This window comes from Benincasa hispida, chromosome 11 (genome assembly GCF_027475165.1).
Source record: "Benincasa hispida cultivar pf3 chromosome 11, pf3_genome.v1.1, whole genome shotgun sequence".
Taxonomy (NCBI): Eukaryota; Viridiplantae; Streptophyta; class Magnoliopsida; order Cucurbitales; family Cucurbitaceae; genus Benincasa; species Benincasa hispida.
Genome location: NC_143488.1, coordinates 4,411,739 through 4,425,194, shown reverse-complemented (window position 1 = coordinate 4,425,194; position 13,456 = coordinate 4,411,739). Strand labels below are relative to the sequence as shown.

The 13,456-nt window shown below is 34.3% G+C and overlaps 1 protein-coding gene and 1 pseudogene across 1 annotated transcript; both read left to right on the top strand.

Moving 5' to 3' along the window:
* Positions 1-4,736: 4,736 nt before the first annotated feature.
* Positions 4,737-7,403, top strand: LOC150032327 (uncharacterized; annotated as a pseudogene).
* A 120-nt stretch (positions 7,404-7,523) lies between these two features.
* Positions 7,524-9,101, top strand: LOC120089695 (uncharacterized). The gene is made up of 4 exons (XM_039047059.2): positions 7,524-7,614; positions 7,687-7,934; positions 8,009-8,224; positions 8,306-9,101. Exons 1-4 carry the CDS (start codon positions 7,524-7,526, stop codon positions 8,357-8,359), a joined length of 609 nt encoding a protein of 202 aa, XP_038902987.1. The 3' UTR covers positions 8,360-9,101.
* Positions 9,102-13,456: the final 4,355 nt, after the last annotated feature.

Here is a 13,456-nt window from a genome sequence, read left to right as displayed (position 1 = left end):
TGACTTTAATTTGGTTTAATATAGAAAAATAATGGAGAGTAGGGGTTTTATCATTAAGAATGTGGAGCCCTAACTATGAAATTAATTCTCTCCCTATTTATCAATCAAACCACCATATATATTCACTATCATCTCTTCCTTGGAACCATTGATCAACTTGATTCTTGCATATGGAAATATATTTATGGAAACCCACTAAGATTGGACATATAATTATTTTATAGGCCATTTAAAAACAAAAATTTGGTCCAGAGATTAAATCAAAAAAAAAAAAAAAAAATTGCATTTCATGATTTTAGATGGGTTTAGTACGAAATTCAAAAATTAAATTTTAATTAGATACCTACTAAATAGTAGATTGAATATAAACTACAAAATAATAGGTTAAATGGTAGGTTTTATGTTTAAACTTTTGGTAATTGTTTAAAATGATAAAATGACTGAAAATGTTTATAAATAAAAAAAAAAATATCACCGTATATTTCACTATATTTGTAAATAAATTTACTCATTTTTCTATATTTGAAAACCGCTCTTAAATTTTTTTAAGAATTATTATTTTGTAATATCATATAATTTATAATACTTTTATAATACATATTTTAAATTAACAAAAATAAATTGAGTTTATATCTTAAAATGTTGTATTTATTAGAGGTGTTCTAATGATCCGACAATCCGAACAACTCGAACTACCTAATCCTGTTAGTATTGTTTTTGAGTTTATTGGATTGAATTTTTTTCTATTTTTCTTGAGTTGGGTTGGATCTAGGGTTGAATAAAACAAAATTTGGATTGACTCAATCTAATCCGAATTACATATATATTAATAAAAAAATCGAAAAATTCTTATAAATAGAAAAATCCCAAAAATATTTACATTTTATAGTAAAAAGTTCCAAAAGTGATTGTACTTTTGAAACTTTTTGCTATAAAATGTAAAAAATTTCAAATATTTTTTATATTTAAAAAGACCCCTAATATATATATATATATATTTCTTTTAGAATGATAAATTTGTGAATTTTTTATATTTTTCTTTTAAGAATGTTTGTTTTTGTATAAAGTTTGTAATAGATATTATAGATATTTTGTATGTGAGAATTTAGTTTTATGAGATTTTAATTATTAGATATATGTTGTAGAGTATTTTGAATTAAGAATAAAATAATAATAATAACCTGACGACCCAACCCAACCCAATCCAAATTTTGAGGGTTGGGTTCGGTTGGATTGGAGATCATGTTTGAAATCATTTGGGTTGCCAACTTGACCGATCCGAATTTTTGGATTGGTCCAAAAAAGGATTATAACCCATGTATATCCCTAATATTTATGGATGTTTTTATCCCTTTTTAACATAATTCTAAATTTAAAATTTTCAAATTTAAAATATATATATGCTAAAAATATGTATATGCGAAAACAATGTTTAAAAATGGAATCTAAATTAGTACCAAACGCATATTTACTTAATTTAATAAATCTGAAAAATATAAATCACGGTTCCTTTATTTCTTTTGTATATTTTGAACCAAGCATATATTAATTATTAAACTTTGAAACTTTTCCATTGTCTCTCCAACTTATTTGTTTAGGCTAATTAACGTCTAATCTCTTCAATTGACATCGAATGAAAAAAGAAATGCAAAGATGACACTTTCATAAAAATTGGATGAAGTGACACGATATAACATATAATTAGATATGAACTTAGGCAATTAGTTGAAAAGTAAACATCAAATCTGATTAATTGCTCAATCAATGTATTAAATTAGATTTAAGAACTAAATAGATACTACCATGAAAATTTAATCCCAAAAAATTAAAATATGTTATAAAATAAAGAAGGGAGAAGAACGGACATAAGAACACAAGAGAAAGATAGATAATAGAGAAAGAAAGAAAGAGAGAACATATGTATTGTGTCTATTATGGTGTATTTTAAAATGATCTCTATAATCTATTTATAGGATTGTGAGAATGATGATTACAAGAGTAAAACATAAAGAGGGGACAAGATAATTATGGGGATTAATTTGAAAGGTTAATGGATGAGTTTTAACCTACAGAGGTTATTCATAGACATTTACATAATTATCATATTTATAATACTCCTCCTTAGATGTCCATAGTATATAGAATATATGTCGCGTTAAAACCTTACTAGGAAAACTAATGGTATAAAAACCTAGTGAAGGAATAAGAGTACATCATTCATATATTTTAATAATTGTCTCATTAAAAACCTTTTTAGGAAATTCTAGTGGGACAAAGTCAAGGGAAAAAAAAATGCAGCACTACAAGAAAAAGGAGATCTCCCCGAAGCCTAAATAGAGTGTCGGGAGTTAGGTCATCGGGAGTACGAACGAGAAACAAAGAGAAGATGTGTATGAACGAGATATACAGCAACAAGAAGAAGGAAAAGGATTGAATAGAGGAACTCCCGAAACATTTGGTGATCTCAAGTGTGTCGATATCGATGGTGACTCATTATTTCGATGAATCATTTCTTCGGACAGAAGAAGATTATGTAAACACTTACTCGAAATCTCACTTATCAGATTCCATTGTGGAAGACAATTTTTTCTGAAGAATTCGCCATGATATACCCGATCCATGCATAATATCATAAAAAATGGATACAAATTTTTGGCTGCTACTCAGTACCGGCAATAGGTCTGAAAAATTATCTAAAAATAGAAAATTTAGATATTTGTACCCGATGAAGTAAGGAACCATGGCATATATGTTTGGAATAGATTCCATTTTGAGAGAGTTGAAAAAGCACTATCTCGTTGAAAGGTTCTATATATCTGATCTTTCTCAAGGCATTTCTTTAGAAAAAGACTCTGTTTTTTCCTCTTTTCGGATGGTAAATATTTCTCAGAACATGGAGTGTGAATCAAATCGGGAAGGGGTCTGGTTTAAACTAGACCCCTTATTCTTTCCCACTCCCCCTATTTTTTCTTTCTCTCCCTCTCAAAAAACCCTAACCACCTCCCCCCCCCCCCCCCCCCACCGCCGCCGCCCCTATTTTCTTCCTCTCCCTCTCAAATTTCTCTCTCTTTCTCCCATTTTCCTCATTTTTCTTCACCATTCTTCCTCTCTCCCCCCATTTTCCCATCATTTTACACTTTAACTTCCATTTTCTCCATTTTCCAATCCAACTTTTCTTCCATTTTTTCCATAAAATTTTTCTTCCATTTCTCCCTTTTCTTCCATCAATTTTTGTTGTCGTCGCCGCCGTTGCTGCAATCAACTGCCCGCCGCCACCGTCATCTCCTCGCCGGTAATTTTCTCATTTTATTTTATCTTGTATATTTATTTAAATCATATGTGAATTGCCCATTAAAATGTGTTAAATATTGTATTCGTTTTTGTTAATTTTCTGAAATTATTGTACAAATCATGCCCATCAATATTATGCCCATTAAAATCTTATTTGAAATTTTTAACATTTCGAAGATGTTGAATAAATGAAAGGTCTATATTAATCTAAAAAATATAAAATAAATCTTTAAACCTCCAATTTGATACTTAACACATTTAATATTTAAAAAAGTTTAAAGAATCTACTAGACATAAAACTAAATTTTGTGTCTAATAGAAAAATGAACTTTAAATTTTGTGTCCAATAGGCTTGTAAATTTTAGAAGATGTTGAATAGATGAAAGGCATATATTAGACACAAAATTGAAAGCTTGGAGACGTACTAAATAAAACATTTGAAAGTTGTTATGACAATTTAAGCGGTCTAGGGACCTATGTGTTTATTTTGCCTTAAGAAATGAAAATTATAGAACTCAATGCTTAATAATACTTTGTACTTGTTTTGGATTACAAGTTGGTCAGAAAATATTTATTTTTAAGGATGAAAAACGAATGGATTAAACTAAGGAATAAGTTATCAGTGGAGTATAGAGGAGTATCACAGTTCTTAGATATGGCAAGGTTTCATGTTAATGATTCCGGACGAATAAGATGTCCATAAAAGAATTGTATGAATTCAATTTGGAAAAAGATAGATATTGTGGAACGATATCTATTAACATATGGAATATCTCCCTCATATTATGAATGAGTATATCATGGAGAGCCAGTAAACTTATCTAGAAGTCATACAAGTCATTCAATACAGGATATTGAAGTAGATAGTATAGAGAGTAATGCTATCGAAGAAAATGAGATGTTAAATCTTATAAACGATTTACAAGTTCCAATTGAAAACGAAAATGCAAATGAAGGAAGATTGAGAATAATGAAATGTCCTTTAATGGTCAAGAAAGAGATACCATGAACTTATTTGAAGATTTAATGATCGAAGCACGTATGAATTATACCCTGGGTGTTCGCAATTTTCGTCCTTAAACTTTTTAGTGAAGTTGATGCATATTAAAGTTCTGAACGGTTGGAATAACAAATCGTTTGACATGTTGCTAGAATTGTTAAAAGCAGTGTTTTCAACTGGCACCTTTATACCTACTTCCTTCTATGAAGCCAAGCGAAAATTGCGTGATTTAGGCCTAGGTTATGAGTCTATTCATGAGTGCAAATATGATTGTGTATTGTATTGGAAAGAGTTTATAGATTTGCAACAATGCACTGGTTATGGTGAGTCTCGGTACAAAGTTAATGATGGCAAGGGTAAAAAAATACCACATAAGGTATTGCGTCATTTTCCATTGATACCGAGATTAAAACGATTGTTTGCATCAAAAAAAGGCGCTTCTGACATGAGATGGCATAAAGATAAGCAAGTTGAAATGGAGGATGTATTGCGACATCCAGCTGATGCAGAGGGGTTAAAATATTTTGATCGTGAATTTCCTCATTTCTCTTTAGATCCTCGAAATGTTCGTTTGGAAATAGCTTCAGATGGCTTCAATCCGTTTGGAAATATGAGCACTTCTTATAGTATGTGGTATGTGGTGATAATTCCTTATAATTTGCCCCCTTGAAAATGCATGAAGGAAACAAACTTCTTCATGTCTTTGTTCATACCTGGTCCAAAATCTCCTGGAAAGGAAATTGATGTTTACTTGCAACCGTTGATTGAAGAGTTGAAAGAGTTGTGGACAATGGTGTGCGAATTTATGATTCTGTTGCTGGTGAGTTTTTTCAACTATATGTTACCTTATTATGGACGATTAATGACTTCTTTGCGTACGGTGACTTATCTGGGTGAAGTACAAAAGGTTATCAAGCATGTCCAATATGCAAAGAAGATAACTCGTCCTTCCGGATAAGAGGAAAAATATCATTTATGGGACATCGACGTTATCTTCCAAAGAATCATAGTTGCCGTCGAAGTAGACAACATGATGGAAAAGTTAAAGGTAGACCTCCACCAGTCGTAATGAATGGAGAAGAGATATTACAACAAATAAATACGCTAAACTTTTTTGTGCTTAGCAAACATCCATCGAAGCAAGATAAAAAAAGAAAGCGAATTCTAAACTGGACTAAAAAAAAGTATTTTTTTTCCAACTTCCATATTGGTCCAGACTATTGCTACGACATAAATTGGATGTAATGCATATTGAAAAAAACATATGCGACAATTTGGCGGGCGCATTGTTAAATATTGAAAGAAAGACAAAGGATACAACGAACGCTCGATTAGACTTACAAGATTTGAAAATAAGAAAGGACCTAGACTTGATATAGGTCGATAACAGATTTGTAAAATCACATACAGCATACACATTAACAAATGGTGAACGGATTTCGTTTTGTAAGTATTTGAAATTAGTGAAATTCCCTGATGGATTCGTATCTAACATATCACGATGTGTCAATGACAAAGATGGAAAAATATCGGGGCTAAAAACACACGACTGTCATGTGTTGCTTCACAGACTACTCCCTAATAGTATTCGAGCATATCTACCGAAGAACGTATCTACTGTTATTGTTGAGTTGTGTACATTCTTTCGCGACTTATGTGCAAAGACAATATGTGTAAGTGATTTGAACAGACTACAAGCAGACATCATAGTCATACTTTGTAAATTGGAGAGAATATTCCCACTGGCCTTTTTCGATGTAATGGTACACCTTGCAGTTCATCTACCATATGAAACCAAAGTGGTGGGTCCAGTTAGTTACAGTTGGATGTATCCTATTGAAAGAAGTTTACGAACATTAAAACAATTTGTACGGAACAAAGCACGTCCCGAGGGGTCTATAACGGAAGCATATGCAATGAATGAATCATGGAGCTTCTGCTCACGATATCTAAGTGGGATTGAAATGAGATTCAATAGAGATGAACGAAATGATGATAACATTCCCGATCATGAGATATTTAGTGAATTTGAATTATTTAGGCAGAGGGTACGACCATTAGGGGCGTCAACTTTACGGACACTATCAGCAGAGGAAAAGCGTATTGCACATTGGTACATTCTCAACAATTGTAAAGAAATAACAGACAATCGCAAGTACATTTCAAACTTTTTCCTTTTCTAAATTCTAGGGTATCTCCTTTGATATAACATTTAAATGATCAATTTTGTAGGCAAAATTTGAGGTTAATTCATCGTGAAGCTCAAAGCGCCTCTGACTTATATATAAAACATCAACGCAAATTTCTCGATTAGTTTAAATCTCAGGTATACATAGTCATTTTGTAGGGAACAGTTGCGGGATGATTCATTTTTCGTATTCATTTTTAATGTATAAGTAATTATCAGGTTTTACAACAGCGCGAGAGAGAAGAAATCTCCAGTGATTTCTTTTCATTTGCAATGGGACCTTCGTCTGAGGTGCACTCTTACAATGGATGCATTGTTAATGGGGTATGGTTTCACACTGTAGAGCGTGATAATCATCGAGCTACACAAAATAATGGAGTCCTAGTGGCCGAGGAGATCAGTGAGAACACAAGTGTGGATAAATATTTCTACGGTGTTATAGACGAAGTATTAGATTTCCAATATGCGAACAGAAGACACGTTTTCTTGTTGAAGTGGAGATGGTTTGACAATAATAACAACAAAAGTAATAGGACACATGTGGATTTAGGATACAAATCGATCAATACATCACACTTTTGGTATGTCGACGAGCCTTTCATCTTTGCTATCCAAGCACAACAAGTCTTTTACATTGATGACATCAAACATAGTAGCAATTGGAAAGTTGTTCAAGTAGTCCAAAATAAACGAATATGGGATGTACCGGAAGTGGATGATGTTGAAAACGCACAACTAGATTTACTAGAAATTTTTTGTAGTGTCTGAGTGGATGAAACCATTGAGGAGGTTACTTTATGCAGAGTTGACGTTGATCCTACAGTTGTGGAAAGACCAATTATTGTACATGGCAATCATGACTTCATAAATGATGATGATGAAGAACAATTATCTCCCACTAACAGTTCAAGTGTTGATGAATAATTTGAATTAGATTACGATGATGAGTAATGATGTATCTACTCAATTCTCTTTTTCTCTAGCTTACACGTATTTATTGTTAATTTAATATTGTTTTCTCTTTTTTGTGTTTATATAGATACGATGTCAACCCCTAATAGGCAACGAGAGGCTGATGAAGAATTCCAGGAGTTATATTTAAACAACAAAGTATCTTCTGTGGGTGATACTTCAGGTTAGTATATTTTGAAATATATTCTGTTAACTGAAATACATCATAAACTATTTTAAATTTTTTATTCTTCAGATAGTAGCTCAACATCCAATCGGAAGAAACGAGAGCATTCGCGGAACATCAAGTTAGAAAAATACGTCCAAAAACATGGGATAATTATAATCGTGATAAATGAGGGGGAGACGAAACCGATATCTAAACATTCGGTACGATTTAGTAATGCGATCGGCGTCGCTGTGAGATTTGCATTTCCAGTACATTGTCGTACTTTTACTGAGGTTCCAAACGAGTTCATAGAATTGGCTAAAATTCAATTATTGGTAAGTAATTATAAGTTTATTCTTTTACAGTCATGAACATCATCTATGCTAATTCTTCCCTCCCTCTTTTGTAGGCTCATTTCAAACTTGATCTATCTAGTCAACGACTTAACCGTTTTATAGAACATCAAATGCAAAACTCCTTCAAAGAATTTAGAGCAGATTTGAACAGACATTACAGAAAATGTGGAAATCCTCAGCAAGTATGTGCCAGTTTGCCTAGTTGGCTTAAAAATAGGCCAGAAGATTGGGACTTTTTGTGTGACCGCTTCAAAAGTGAAGCATTTCAGGTACAATATTTATGGCTTATATCATTTGCTGCATTTACTAATACATCACACTATTGACATTTTTTTTTTCTTCAAATGTAGGAAATGTCTGTGACGAACAGCAAAAATAGAGCGAAATACCGTTCGACCACATAGGTGGATCGAAGTCATTCCTGCAAATTCAGGCAGATTTACAGGCAAAGGAGGGTCGAGAAATAGGACGTGTTCACCTATTTAGGGAAACACACTCTAAAGGTAGCAAGTTTGTGAATGAGGCAGCTGAAAATGAACATGTAACATTTTTTTGCTTTTCTTACGATTACGGGGTTCATTCGAATATGAAATCCAATCCTGGAAATACAGCATCCCACTTTTTTTTACTACCCAAGGCTTCGACACATTTCGAAATCGAGAAATTTCTACCGGAGCAGGTGCTAATCAATTCTCGGGCTCCGCTGTTATCTGCTACATTCAAAAGGGTTTATCGTGTTTTTTTTTTCATTTTTAACTTTAGTCGCTCGTTCTTACCCATTTAATTATTATGTCTAGCATCAAATGTTGGAATTACAATCCAACCTCACTCTAAAAGGTTCTCAACCACTAACAGGGGATGAAATCTGTGAAACGATTTTAGGTAGACGATACGGATATTCAAAAGGTCTAGGTTGGGGCCCTAAGCCTAAGTCAAGAAGGAGTAGCATCTCATCAAGCTCGTCATCTACTCAAGGAATGGAGGCGGGAATAGAGGAATTGAGAGTCAATTTCCAACAATCTCAGTCGAGGATTAAGGAACTTGAAGACGTTCAGAAAAGAATGCAAGAGAATCATACAAGACAAATAGAAGAAATGAAAAAAAATGATTAAAGACATGGTACGATCATATAGAGGAGACCCATCAAATTAGGTATGATTACTACATTATTTAGTTGTCTAATATGTTGCTATCCTACAGTTATGGTAGCAAAGTTTAGTTATGTCTTAAGTAGCTTTATGATAATTAAAGAATTGTTGGCTATCCTACAACTGAATTTTGATGTGTTTTTTGTTGAATCTCTCCTTCCCCTTTTCTTGCCTCTCCTTGCCTCTCGCTTTCTCCCTGTATCTCGTTCTCTCCCTGAATCTCGCTCTCTCCCTGTATCTCGCTCTCTCTCTGTATGAAAGTGTCGGTTGGTCAAGAGAGAGCTTTGAGTCTTATCATTATTGTTTTGAGTCTGTCTTCGCTTCTTTTCCTCCATGATTCCCTAATGGAAGACTGGCCTATTCTTGACATACTGCATATTCACCTTTCCTGGGATCAGAACTTCTTTTTTTGACTTTTTATTCAACTGTATCTCGCTCTCTCCCTGTATCTCGCTCTCTCTCTGTATCTCGCTCTCTCTGTATCTCACTCTCTCCTTGCTTCTCGTTCTCTCCTGTATGAAAGAGTTGGTTGGTCAAGAGAGAGCTTTGAGTCTTATCATTATTGTTTTGAGTTTGTCTTTGCTTCTCTTTCTCCATGATTCCCTTGCCAAATTTTGCGGAAGAAATAATTTGATGGAAGACTGACCTACTCTTGACACACTGCATATTCATCTTCCCTGGGATCAGAACTTCTTGTTTTTTTACTTTTTATTCAACTGTATCTCGCTTTCTTCTTGCCTCTCACTCTCTCCCTGTATGAAAGAGTTGGTTGGTCAAGAGAGAGCTTTGAGTTTTATCATTATTGTTTTGGGTCTGTCTTCACTTCTCTTCCTCCATGATTCCCTAATGGAAGACTGGCTTACTCTTGACATACTGCATATTCACCTTCCCTGGATCAAAACTTCTTTTTTTTTTACTTTTTATTCAACTGTATCTCGCTCTCTCCTTGCCTCTCGCTCTCTCCCTGTATCTCACTCTCTCCCTGAATCTCTCTGCCTCTCGCTTTCTGTGAGTTTCCTCTTCTCTTACGTTTTTCATTATCTTAAATTTTTGTGTATTTAGGGGGGGTGTAAAATTTGGGTTAAACCATTTTGGGGACAAATTTGAGTTTTATGTGTGTTGATCATCATTGTTTACTCCTTTTGTATGTTTTTTATGTTCAGGAGGTTCCATGTTTATCGTGGGGGTGGATAGAGTTTATTACACCCGTCTTGTCCTTGAACTTGGCTATTTTGTGTATTTATGAATGTTTACGAAGTTTAATGTGTTGTGAGGGGGCTGAGGGAGTATAAATTTGGGTTAAACCATTTTGGGGACAAATTTGAGTTTTATGTGTATTGGTTATCATTGTTTACTCGTTTTGATGTTCATTGCCACCCGTATTGGAGTTTGAACGTGTTGTGGATGTTTATCGATATAACATTACAATGTTTTTGTTTTACTGTAGAATGCCGTTTGGAGATGAGCTGGGACAATTGTTGAAGATGCTGTGTTCGAGAAGTGTTCTAGATGTTGTTTTTATTTTACTTCTTTTGTGAGCCTCGAATCTCAATTTTACACTTAAGTGTGTTTTCTTATTTAAATTGTCTTAATTTTCCACTTAATTGTGTGTCCCTATTTAATTTGTATAAATAAGTTGAGTAATAGGTTGATGAGAAAGTTAGTGTGAAATGGTGAAGAAGGAATGGGGATTTGAAAAGAAAAAATATGGACATTGAGTTTGGGAAATTTGGGAAAAATTGGCTAAGTATGGAAAATTTATATGAAATGCATGTTGTGCACAAAGCACTGGAAGGCAAGTGACTAGTGGCACAATCGTGTAGAAATTGCACGGAGACAAACAATGTTCGCAGTAGCTAAGAGCGAGATCGTTGAGAGCGAGATCATTGAGGTAAAGACCAGCGAGATCATTGAGAGCAAGATTTTGAGCAAGAAAGATTGGAGAAAGCGAGAAAGTGGAAGAGAGTGAGATTGGAGAGAAAGTTGGAGAGAAAATGGGAAAGAGCGAGATTGGAGAGAGCAAGACCAGTGAGAAAGAGGGAGAGAGCGAGATTTTGAGCTAGAAAATGGGAGAGAGCGAGAGCAGCCTATGCGTCAGCCACGCCTTGTCCGGTGCTGCATTCGAACATCACGCCCACGCCTCGCCTATGCATTCAACGGTCGAGCAAGCTTCTAGGCGATGTATTTGGACGCGTTGGGGTGGAGTATGCATTTAAAACCCCTAATTTGAATATAAACAAAGCTTGAAGACGTAAGGGCAAATGTCAATTAAAATTTAGGTGTCCGATTAAGAGAAATTTTTAAACCCTAAGAAATTTTATTGGATGCGTTTGGGAAGAATACATTGAACCAAGGTGAAGTCAGCTTACGTTGATAAAGGGATGGTTAAAGATTTGGCCATGCAGCCAAGTAGATGTTGTCAATCCCACGAGTAATTTGAATGTCTATAAATAAGGAGTTGGGATTTCATTTTAAAATCACACAAAAATCATAAATTTCGTAGAGAAAGTAGAGGGCAGTAAGGGTTCAAAGGAATGTGTCAATCTTGGACGAGAAGATCTTCCAATCTACTTGTGCGTTTGGAGTGATTCTAAAGCCATATGAGAGCTCTAAAAGTGTAGTTTTCAGAGTAGGGTGCCCGAGGAAAAAGCTCAAAGGAACTTGGATGGAGGTTGAGAAGAAGGCAGAAGGGTCAGACTGTCGAATCAATCTGAGCCAGTCTTGAATATTTTGAGATTCCGGCCAAATCACGAGAAATTCTGAGCTGAAAGTTTAGGGTAAGATTCCTAAGACATTTTAGAATAAGTATGTAGAAGGAAGTATTTTCAAATAAGGTTCAGAACTATGAGTAATCTAAGTTGTAAATTAAATCTGGATTCTAGGGGTGAAAAAAGGACCCGAGGAGCTACTAGAGTGAAAAGTTCCTAAGAATTTGAGGTGAGTGGCTAAAATGTTTTTGAACTAAAACATTTTTTAAGCTGCTTTGAATTACAATATTTACAGAAAGCATATTTGTGAAAATAATTCTCATGCCTACTAGTTTTATAAAGTGGTTTCCAAGCAAGTTTGAATTGTGAGTTGAACACATTCCTACTGTTGCAAAACTATCTACATATGTGTATGTATTTTATCCAACATGTGTTACCCTCTTTAAAGCCATGTTGTATATGTGTTATACTGTACATGCTTTAAAGAGAAGTTTTTTATAAATAGTTTTGATAAAATATGATGCCAAAGTACAAGGAGAAGGCATCCACCCAACTAGATTCTGAAGTACAAGGAGAAGGTATCTATTGGTACTGAAGTACATTGGAGAAGGTACCAAACCAATGGGATACTGAAGTACGTTGGAGAAGGTATCATAATAGCTCGATACTGAAGTACAAGGAGAAGGTATATGAGCAGTAGTACCTAATGTGGCCACAAGTGAACTAAGTCGGAGATTGAACAAAAGGGTTCTCTCTGGACTAGCAGTTGGTGTTGGGATTATTTTACCCGTTATACAGTACTTTGATTTGAGAAATGATTTTACTGTTTTATGTTTAAAGCAGTTTTATATACATTACACTTGGAAATTGTTTATGTTGCATTAAATTATATTCAGATAAAACTATCTTCTGAAATTATGCATGAGAATTTACTATGTTTTCTCGGTCACTCATTGGAAGTTAGCTCACCCCGTTTTCAAATGTTTTGTTTTTTCCCCTCACAGGTAGCGGTCAAATCCTCTGAAGACAGCTCAGTATCTGCTCTGCCACTAAAGGACGAAAAGACTTGTAACCGTTTGCTAAGTGGTTACTGTTAATATTGTACACATGTTACTATTGTTCATATAGGGACTAGGGTTTGTGGGTTTTGGGACTTGTAAATCTAATGTTGTAAATACCCTAAACATATTAAGTTTCTAAGTTAATAAATTGTGGGCCTACAGCCGTCCCGTTGCATATAATTTATTTTTGGTATCAGAGTTATTCCACAAGAGTTTTTAGGCAGTAAGTGTCAGCCTAAGGATTGATAATTGCTGCAGTCATGCCCTTCTCTAGGCTAAGAGGGTGGTCTGGGGCGGGGTGTGACATCTTTTATGTATTTGTGATATGAATATTTATCGACTTCGTTTGGATATTGTAATTTTTTACTTGTTATAAAATGGACCTCATTTTTCATTTTTTAATTATGTGAATCTTTATTTGGTATAATATGTTTTATAGGTTTTCAGATCAAATTTTAAAAAATTACAAACGATATATTAAATTTTAATACTCCCCACGCATATAGGATCTCCCGATGCACTTTAAAACGACGTCGGGAGTTATGGTGGAACTTCGGATGCCTACGTGGCGTCGGGAGTTCCCC